At 43.1% G+C, this 9,687-nt stretch overlaps 1 protein-coding gene and 1 long non-coding RNA gene across 3 annotated transcripts; one reads left to right on the top strand and one right to left on the bottom strand.

Moving 5' to 3' along the window:
- Nucleotides 1–4,019: 4,019 nt before the first annotated feature.
- On the bottom strand, nucleotides 4,020–5,496 carry LOC137321969 (uncharacterized). 2 transcript variants are annotated; one of them, XR_010962934.1, is made up of 2 exons: nucleotides 4,906–5,496; nucleotides 4,020–4,362 (listed from the first exon to the last, which is right to left on the bottom strand). It is a non-coding gene; the product is annotated as an uncharacterized lncRNA (long non-coding RNA). The 2 variants fall into 2 exon arrangements; XR_010962933.1 differs by lacking the exon at nucleotides 4,906–5,496 and adding an exon at nucleotides 4,669–4,895.
- Nucleotides 5,497–5,710: 214 nt separating this feature from the next.
- On the top strand, nucleotides 5,711–8,873 carry tpbg (trophoblast glycoprotein). The gene has a single exon (XM_067984917.1). The coding sequence runs from the start codon at nucleotides 6,462–6,464 to the stop codon at nucleotides 7,656–7,658; it is 1,197 nt and encodes a 398-aa protein (XP_067841018.1). The 5' UTR covers nucleotides 5,711–6,461; the 3' UTR covers nucleotides 7,659–8,873.
- The last annotated feature ends 814 nt before the right edge of the window (nucleotides 8,874–9,687 follow it).

Here is a 9,687-nt window from a genome sequence, read left to right as displayed (position 1 = left end):
TTCAGACTGGAGGGAAGTGTGCAGTGGTGTTCCCCAGGGGTCAGTGTTGGGACCACTGCTCTTTTTGATATATATTAATGACCTGGACTTGGGTATACAGGGCATAATTTCAAAGTTTGCAGATGTCACGAAACTCAGAAATGTAGTAAACAGTGAGGAGGATAGTAACAGACTTCAGGAGGACTTAGGCAGACTGGTGAAATGAGCAGACACATGGCAGAAGAAATTTAATGCCGAGAAGTGTGAAGTGAGGCATTTTGGTAGGAAGAATGAGGAGAGGCAATATAAACTAAATGGTACAATTTTAAAGGGGGTGCAGGAACAGAGCAGCCTGGGGGTGTACGTACACAAGTGTTTGAAGGCGGCAGGACAAATTGAGAAGGCTGTTAAAAAGGCATATGGGATCCTTGGATTTCTACATTGAGGCATAGGGTGCAAAAGCAAGGAAGTCATGCTAAACCTTTATAAAACACTGGTTAGACCCTACCTTGTGTATTCTGGTCAATTCTGGGCACCTCACTTTAGGAAGGATGTCAAGGCCTTAGAGACGGTGCAGAGGAGATTTGCTAGAATGGTACCAGGGATGAAAAAGTTTACACGGCAAGCTCTGGAATTCCCTCCCGAAACCTCTCCTCCTCCCTTTCTTCCTCTAAGATGAACCTTTAAACCTGCCTCTTTGGTCAAGCTTTTGGTCACCTGTCCTAATATCTCCTTATGTGGCTCAGTGTCAAATTTTGTTTGATAACACGCCTGTAAAGCATCTTGGGAAGTTTTACTACGTTAAAGGCGCTATATAAATGCAAGTTGTTGTTGAATGGTTATGATCTGGAACGCACTGCCTGAAAGGGTGGTGGAAGCAGATTCAATAATAACTTTAAAAAGGGAATTGGATAAATACTTGAAGGTGGAAAATGTGCAGGGCTATGGGGAAAGAGCAGGGGAGTGGAACTCTTTCAAAGAACCGGCACAGGCATGATGGGCCGATTGGCCTCCTTCTGTGCTGTATCATTCTATGATTCTATGAATTCAGTGCATCATGTATATGTAAGAGTTCAATTCCTGAGAACAGAAGCAAGATTAGTGCTACCAAAGGAGAACAAATATCGTAAGAAAGCCAAACTAGTACTACAACAGGTGGAGATTCATTGTGCTGATGTACTGAAGGAGACAAGACCAGCAACCGTCCAACACTGACTCTGAAGGATGGGTTGTATAAGATCCACAAATCTTTGCTAAAGCTGTCATCTTATCAGTAATGAGCTGAACTAACTAGGCTTTTAATATATGATTCACCCATTATTCAAGGCTGTTAACTTGTTAGCTGTACACAGAACCAACCTTGCCGACTTTATGTCAATTTTGAGTATAGTATAAACTTATAATAGGTAGACCCAGCTGCTGCTGAGTGACTGTGGTACACTTGGACTGCCTTTGAAACCCAGATTAATTATGTCAATAATATTTATTTAAGTATCTTGCAGTATCACTGCTTAAAGTTAAGATGCTGTTAACTATATTATCCTTAGTGGCTTAATAAAGAAATATTCATGATTTCATGGTCTGACTTTGTCTTTGATGACTTTGGCAAGAAGAGGTTAACTCATCTATTCAGTAGCTTATATGAATCCCAGTAGGGGGTTGGTAGTGTAAATCTTAATATAATTTGAACTGGTTAATGTAAGGTGGTTCAAACAAACAAAATAATAGCATTTATTACAAGGCAATAGTGAATTACAAGATGGTTCTTTGATGAGGAGTTAAGGTGAAGGAGTTAAGGATTTATCTGGTGCCCTTTGATTAATATCCCTTACAAGGTTTATTGGGATATGAATTCCAGTGTTGTTACATACGTAATTTCCTCTTACTTGTGCCATGTTCACCAACATTATCAACCTCTCTCTTTTCTTCGGTGTAATCTCGATCCCTTTTAAAATTACTGCCATCACACTCTTCTAAAAATGGGAATCTCTCAAACCACCATCCTATCTTCAATCTGTCCTTTCTCTCAAAGACCCTTGAACATGTCATTGTCATACAACTCCACACAGCTTCTCCCAGAATGCCTTCTCAAATCCCACAAATATGATTTCTAAACTGCCCACAACGTCAAGACTGCCCTGGTGAAAGTTACCAATGACATCTTGTGTGACTATGATCGGTGAATATCCTTTCTTCGCCTCTTTGATCTCTCTGCTACCTTCAATACTGTCAGTAACTCCATTCTTCTCTGCTGTTTATCTTTCCGAGTCTACGTTCATGGCACTGCTTTCCTGGTTCCATTTGTACTTGTCCCAACATAGCCATTACATCTCCTTAAAATGCATTGGGGTAGATCTTGACTTTGTGCGAGTCGGCAGACGTTTTACATCTTTCCCAATTTTTATTTCCATTGAAGTCAACTCCAACGTCCATAAATAATTATGTCAAAATTAGGGTTAACAGCATCAAAGATAATTGTGAGAAATGTAGAAAGTTTACTAAGGAGATGAAAAAAGGAAACCTAAAAAGAGGGCTGTCAGATAATATAAAAGCAAATAGCAAGGGTTTTTATAAGCATGTAAAACATAGGTAAAAAGGTAATCTCTCAGGGATGAAAGAGGGAGTCCAGCTGTGGAGGATGAAGGTATGGAGGTGATATTAAATAAATATTTTGCATTGTTATTTTTACAAATGATGGTGGAGGTAAGAATATAGGTAGACATCAGGATGATATGGAATAATTGTAGAGAAGGAATTGGTTCTGAAAAGGACCATCAGAACGGATAAATCACCAGTCCCCAATGGTACGAACTCTAGACTGTTGAAAGGCTATACTTGCAAATTTTGAATCCTCCTTAAATATGCAAATTGTGCTGTTGGACTAAAGAGTAACTGATGTAACACCTTTGTTCAAAAGGGAGAGATAGGTAAACCAGGAAACTATAAACCAATTGGTCTAATATCAGTTATGGACAAACTCTTAGAATTCATAATTTGAGGTAAAACATGTTACCATTTAGATCTGCATGGGTTAATCGAAAAAGACTTGAATAGAGAACAGTCAGCACGGATTTGTTAAAAGCAAGCTGTGTTTGACAAATGTAATAGTCTTTTTTGACAAAGTGACTGGTAGGATAAAGGGAGTGCAGTAGATGTGTGTATGGATTTTCAGGCGTCAATGTTGAAGCATGGAATGCTTTGCCACACGGAGTGGTTGAAGTAAACAGCGTTGCATTGTTTAAGGATAAATTAGATGAAGGTGTAACGGGTGCCATGCTACCTCATGGTTACTGATATTAAGCATTTTAATGCAGTGTGTGGGGAAGTTCATTGTAAGTGGCAGACACATTTAGTACAGTCTTGGAAAGTGTGGCCTTCTACCTTGCCTGACCTGGTGTTGAATGCCTGTGTGTGGAGTGTTGGGATTTGGCACATACTGCTCTAGTCACCTCCTTCCACTATCCCCGGAGCAGCTCTTGGTGGGGGCCTGTGTTTACTCCATTCCAAAGAGGGACTCCATTCTCAGTCTGACTTTCTGCCGCAGCACTTCCACAGCTACATCTGAGAAGTGGAGAATTTTCTACCCGTCATCTGATCTCTCAGGTTTTTTTTCTCAAATATAACTTACTTAGGGCCTTGGGCCTTCCGAAAATGAATCTGGGGATAAATACAGAACTAATGCTGGAAAAGCTCAGCAAGTGAGGCAGCATCTGCAGAGAAAGAAACAGAGTTAACGTTTCAGGTCGAAGACCTTTCGTCATATCTATCCCTTTAAATCTTGCAGGAGTATGCTATTTACCGCATCCCTCTCCTCCATCACCAACCTGCGAGCTCCTAATCATAGGAATTTCTAATACCTGGCGCGCAGTCACAATATTTTAATGAAACGGAGTCCGAGAATTACAACTGGGTCAGCTCTCATGCTGTCGGGTGGGTGCAAATCGCAATGCTCTATAGGTTTGGTCGGACTCACGCTTGATCGCAGACTATGCGAATGGCGTGTCAGAGTTAACTATTGTAAACAATTTTACAACACCAAGTTATAGTCCAGCAATTTTATTTTAAATTCACAAGCTTTCGGAGGCTTCCTCCTTCGTCAGGTGAACGAAGGAGGATTACAATTGTCAACCCCAGTCCATCACCGGCATCTCCACATCAGAGTTAACTATAATCACGGGGGGCGGGGGGGACGACTTTTGAATTGAGGAATGATATGGCTTTTATCATCTGGTTGTCGCCTCTCACTTGGTAGATGTTTTGCATTCGAATGTACAGTAGTGTTATTGAGGCCAAATACTGTTCGAAAGAAAGTGAATCCCATTGTGTAGCGATCACGTCAACTTAGCATTGGCTCCATTTGGCTCCTCAACATTTACCAGAAACCTGAATTAAAAACGAAATCGTTTGACGGGGAAGGACAAAAAAACATACGCAAAGAACAAATAATAATAAAGTTTGATATCAGATTGATGGATAATGGAGTAATTGAACTTTCAAATGGGGGGGGCGGGAGGGGGTGTAAGGCAGAGCCTTTCTTTTTCAAAAAGTAATGAGGTCAGTGAGTTTTAACCGTGAAATTATTCTTTCCAATCTCGCAGCATCTCGGCTCTCCCTCCCCCGCCATCCTAATACTTCGATAGCCCTGAATTTTCAAATAATTCGAGACTCAAAAATAACTTGGTAACATGCCTGCCCTAGTCACAGATCTAATATTCCTTCGTGTGCTGCATTGTAAAATCGATGCTCCAGAATTCCTTTAAGTTCCAAACTGGGATAGATCTTTTAATGATACGGGAAACAGCTCTCCAACCGCAACAAAACACATTGTGAAGAAGTTCACAAACTTCTCCATGTCAACAAAAACGTATTTAAGGCAGTGATCCATTGTGGGGTTCAAAAAACGAAATAAAACAAGCTTTGACTAACCGCGGTTTATGAATCTGAACGAAACCCATAAGGAGAAAGGTAAATGTTTCATGTATGACTCGTCATTAGAATGGACGTGGTTAGGCTGGAGAGATCCCGTATCCTGCAGCACTACAAGAACAGGTCAAGCCATTGTGTTAGTGTATTGCAAATTCACCCGAATGTGTCCAGTTATATATCTCTGTAACCTAGAAGTGTCTGTCTAATCGCTTAAATTAAGGAGTCAAGCACCCATTCCAATTAGTTAATAATAAATGTTTGGAGAAAATGTGATACTACACAAATTTTAAAACGAAACTGCATATTCTATGTAACAACGTTGCTGTTAACCAATCCCCGTGCTATCGGTTTATAAAACACAGCATACTGAGCTGATGGGGTATTATATCAGCCTCTGAGTGCAGAACTCCCATTTACTATCTGTTAAGGCAACTCTTAACACAAGAGCGAATAATTCCCATTTTTTAGGCTGTCGATTATTTTAAAAATCCGATTTTTAAAAAAAAGTTGATCCTCCTGATTTGTGTTGTTTAATAACTAGCATTTAAATGGGGAGGTGCCCGCCGGGTTCGAGTTATTTGTAACCGCACAGATATCCCTTCCAATTATTAAATAAAGCAATGACCGAGCTCATTAAAACCTTTATGATTAACACAAAAGAAATGTGCTCTTTGCTTTCGGTCCCAAAGCCTATGGAGCAGGCGGTGGTATAGGTGAACACCCCTATCCTGATCGAGTCGTCCTGCCCACGGCGATTACTTTCTGTGCAGCTGTGGCACAGCGAGTCATTTCCTTTCTTCCAGCGATTTGGGGAGAAATACTTGGAAGTGTGTAAAGTTAGACGAGGGATCTGGTGAGGAGGAGGGGAGCGGTCTGGGACGTCAGCTCTCGCGATTCAATTTTGGTTTCTCTTTTGGGAAGAGAGAAAAAAAACATTTTGCCTCTGCGAGATTTGTAGTCAATCGTCAAAAGTGAGAGAGACTCAAAAAATGTAACCTGAGACCCTCGGAGCCCATTCTCCTCCTCCTCCTCCTAATCATCATCATCATCACCACCAGCACCCGGAAGAGCTGTAAACCACAAACAGGAGAGTGAAACTTCCAACAGGCGGGAATTCTCACCCCAAAAAAAAAGGAGAAAGTTCACTTATTTCCAAGGGGATCGATGGAGTGAGTGAGTGAGAGAGCAGAGCGAGGTGAAGAGGAGGAGGGTCAGGCAGTGGAGCACAGGAAGCTTTCTCATCTGAAGCCAATTGCAACCAGAGAGAGGGAGAGGAGCTCCGGGGTTGGCTGCCTCTCTCTCTCTCTCTCTCTTTCTCTCTGCTTTGATTTCCTGCGGCGGGGTCCGGACTCGGGAGTTTTTCCCCCCTTTGGTTTAACTCCCAGCCGCGGGAGTTTCTAACCACGCTTTAGATCCCACCACCTTTGTTTTTTCCCCCCCAGTTACTCCATCCTTCCCTTTCCGTGACTGTGGAAGGGTCAAGAAGAGGTTGAAAGTTGGGGGGGAGTAAAGGGGGAGGAGGAGGAGGAGGGAGTCCAATCCAAACCGATGATACCATGTCTGGGTGCAGGTCGGTGCAAACTTTCCGCCGCTGCGACGGGGCGAAGGCGCCTCCTCCCCCCGACCTGAGGAAGCCGCCGCCGCCGCCGGTGCTGCTGCTGCTGCTGCTCGTCCTGCAGCTCTGGGGCTCGGTGTCCGTGCGGGGTTCGTCTGCCGCCTGCCCCGGGTTTTGCGAGTGTTCCGAGCCCGCCAAAACGGTCAAGTGTGTCAACAAGAACCTGAGCGGCATCCCGAGCGGGATCCCCGCCGGCGTCACCAACCTCTTCATCACCGGCAACAACATCTCCACCCTGGTCACCGGGGCTTTCGGACCGCGGCTGGACCAGCTGGTCACCCTCAACCTCAGCGGCAACAAGATCGAAGTCATCGAGCCCCTGGTGTTCGCCTCCATGCCCAATCTGAAGCAACTGGACCTCAGCAACAACCGCATCTCCGCCCTCCACCCGGCGGCTTTCGGCGCCGACACGGACAAGGTGCGGGAGCTCAATCTGAGCCGGGCGCTGTTGAACGGCTCGATGGTGGAGGAGATCTCGGATCTGCTTCAGAACGGCACCCTGACCAACCTGGTCCAACTCGAGCTGTCGGAGAACGATCTCTTCTACCTGCCGGCCCGCACCTTTTCCCGCTTGCCCAACCTGAAACACTTGGAGCTGAGGAACAACTCGATCGTGGACTTAAAAGACACTTTCAGGAACTTGAATTTGCAAACGCTCGACCTGAGCTCCAACGCCCTCAAGACGATGGGTAACACCACCCTGGCCGAGCTCAGCAGCCAGCCCCAGATCAGCGTCGACCTCCGAGATAACCCGTTCGTCTGCGATTGCGGCGTCGAGGAGTTTCTGCGTTGGCTGGAAAGCACCGATAAAGTAGTGGAGAAAGACGGGCTGCTTTGTGCTTCGCCAGAAAGCATGAGAAATAAACCCATCCTCCAGGCGAAAAGCTCCAATTTGGAGTGCTCCTTCCAAGGAGACATGGAGAGCGTTTTGCAAACTTCTTACGTCTTCCTCGGGATAGTTCTAGCCCTGATCGGGGTAATCTTCATGTTTGTCCTGTACCTAAACAGAAAAGGCATCAAAAAGTGGCTTTATAACGTCAGGGATGCATGTCGAGACCATATGGAAGGTTATCATTACAGATACGAGATTAACACAGACCCCAGATTGACAAACCTTAGCTCTAATTCGGATGTGTAAAGTACATTGCTGCGGAAAGTTGATTTGTTTGAGACTAAAGACGGTCCAATTAGATTTTTTTTACTATTAATTATTTGTAATAGCTATGCATGATGACATCCACTCGTAACAACGGACATAAGTTGCTGCTTGTGTCATTCTCCATGGAAACCCGACAGTGACAAAAGATTTGACTCTCTCAGTAGGAAGTGCTCCATGGGCTGCGGTGTGTGTGATCCTTCTCTCCCTCTTTTCATGACCCGCTGTGTGATTGTGCCAAAAAAATAAGAGAGCGACTTTGAAAGGTACTGAAGCTCTTTCTAAGCCTTGCAGTGAACCCCTGTAATAATACAGTAACTCTTAAAACTTACTGAGGATTTAGACCGCCAGTGTATTATAGTCGGGAGAAGGGATTAATTGCTACAGTAACCATTTTACCATTTCATAGGATAAAACAAAAAAAAACGATATAAGCAATAAAAACAATGCTGTCGCACACAGTTTTTGAACATTTGGCTTCACCAACTCGAAGTTTTATCATCGGTCCCCAGGCGGTGTAGTAGCACAAAGAAACCGACTGTTTAGCGGTTGATACAAGTTTCAGTGACTTAAATCAGATCCTACTCACGGAATGAAAGAGGCGCTTATTACCGTAATGGTATTTTAGTGCAAGCCTAACCGGCTTTATTTATTTTTTTAAACAAGTCTACCTATCTTTCACGAACTTAGCAAAGTAAAGTGACAAACAAAGTCAGCAGTTTATTTTTTTTGTTGGTCTCTCGAGTTACATTATTGGAATGAAAGCTGGTCGTCAGCCTGTCTGCTCCTGTGAAACCCCGGGGTTTGAAAACATCTGGATCCACAAAGATCAATGACTCTTCCCACCCCCCATCCCCCGTTGTTATTTAAAAGAATGTAAGACTGCATGGAGAGTGGTTATATTGAAGTTGCCCGCAGGCCTCCCTCCGAGTGTCACAATATCTACGAACTGTGAAATCCCGCCTGACAACTATTTCACGAGTGCACATGTGGGTGGAAAGAGCAGCATCACATTATTGCTGAGCCTCGCAGTTTATATGGAATTTTTTAAAAAAAACTTATTTGCAAGTCTATTGTTTTGTAGTATTTTCAAGAACTCTTAGCCTCTACTAATTTTCGACCCACTTAACCTCTCGCCTAAAATAAATACCAAGGTTACAATAAAGAATATTAATTAGCCAAGTGTGGCAAAATCAACTTTTGGGAATTTGCATTGAAGAAGTTTATATGTAGCACATACATAGACACTGCGCAAGGTGGGACTGTCATTACCAAATAATTGTACAGATTATTATTTATCAAAGCAGTCAATTATCCACAATCCTATAGTAAAATATAATTAGAATTTGAATGCTTAGCACCACTTGGTATAGTGCATGGCTGTTCTGGTACTTTTTTTTCGGGGGGGGGGGGAGGTTGCACTGGGGTTATACTAGAAAATTGCTGGCCAGAGAATGAACCCAGCTAATTTAACATTTGATTAGCTTCTCTGCATGAATGAGCCTTGCAGCATCACAACAGCACGGCAAGTTAAAGTTCAAACACTTGGCTGCCTTTCGTGTACAATGATGTTCATCTGCATATAATAGTTGACAGTCAGAAATATTTCATTTTCTGTAGTTTTTTTTTCTTGCAATGCAGATGCATGTCATAAATGTGACACATTCTCACTTCAGACCATGGAAACGTTTGAATATTCTTCTTTATCTGGTTTAGGTGTTCATTAAGAGATTAATGTTTTACACAACATACTATGGAACATTTGATGGCATGATTTGATAGAACAAGATGGAAAAGTGAACTAGCGCCAAACTAACGTTTATAATCTACACATTTGTAATTACATATCAATTTAATTAATTTGAATATTTTACCAATGATTTGGCAAATTGCTTAGTGACAGGCTTATACGTATTGGCATCCACTCACATACCATTTACTTGACTTGGCAAAGCGTAGGCAGCCCAGCATTGCCGCAGACTAACAGTCCTCCTTCAGTCGCAAACAGCAG

This window comes from Heptranchias perlo, chromosome 5 (genome assembly GCF_035084215.1).
Source record: "Heptranchias perlo isolate sHepPer1 chromosome 5, sHepPer1.hap1, whole genome shotgun sequence".
Lineage (NCBI taxonomy): Eukaryota > Metazoa > Chordata > Chondrichthyes > Hexanchiformes > Hexanchidae > Heptranchias > Heptranchias perlo.
This window is presented reverse-complemented; position numbering and strand designations above follow the sequence as displayed.

Excerpts from the sequence above, each read along its gene's own strand:
- tpbg (XM_067984917.1), top strand. The coding sequence starts at position 6,462 with ATGTCTGGGTGCAGGTCGGTGCAAACTTTCCGCCGCTGCGACGGGGCG.